At 68.9% G+C, this 441-nt stretch overlaps 1 protein-coding gene across 1 annotated transcript in view; it reads right to left on the bottom strand.

Annotated features, from left to right (window-relative positions):
- Positions 1-441, bottom strand: part of LOC102372748 (putative Kunitz-type serine protease inhibitor) — a gene marked incomplete at its 5' end in the record, with an annotated part of 3257 nt that overhangs the window by 1261 nt on the left and 1555 nt on the right. The window contains one exon of the mRNA XM_014523536.2: positions 352-393. Within this exon, the coding sequence (XP_014379022.1) occupies positions 352-393 (42 nt within the window). The remainder of the gene's footprint in view (positions 1-351; positions 394-441) is intronic.

Raw genomic sequence — 441 nt, 5'->3', positions numbered from 1 at the left:
TTGGTACCAGCGCGGGAAGGCGGCGCGGCAGGGCCCGGTCACCTGGGGCGCCATGCAGTACTCTGCCCCGCGGCCGGGGACAGACCCAGGTTGGTTACGTGCCCTTTGACCCCCAAAATGCCCCCCCAGACCAGAGTGGGCAGGGACTCAGGCCTGGCCTGCAACACCCATCCAGCCCCCGCCTCAGAGGTCACGAGTCTGCAGCCCCGGGGCACCCGCAGGGAAGAGGCCAGCCCGGTGTGGCTCAGGGAGGCCGGAGTTGGGGGGGGACGTGGCCGGCTTGCTTGGACCCCCCCCAGGCTGGGCAGGGGACCCCGAACCAAGCTGGCTGAGCTGGGGCAGAGACGTTACCTTCGTAGCTGGACGTGGCATTGGGCCGATCCTCGGGCTTCCCTGCAGCACAAGACAGGAGCCGGGTTTTAGCCTGGTGCAAATACCGGC

This window comes from Alligator sinensis, unplaced genomic scaffold (assembly GCF_000455745.1).
Source record: "Alligator sinensis unplaced genomic scaffold, ASM45574v1 scaffold1667_1, whole genome shotgun sequence".
Lineage (NCBI taxonomy): Eukaryota > Metazoa > Chordata > Crocodylia > Alligatoridae > Alligator > Alligator sinensis.
Note: the sequence above shows the minus strand (reverse complement) of the source record. Positions and strands in the feature narration are given on the sequence as shown.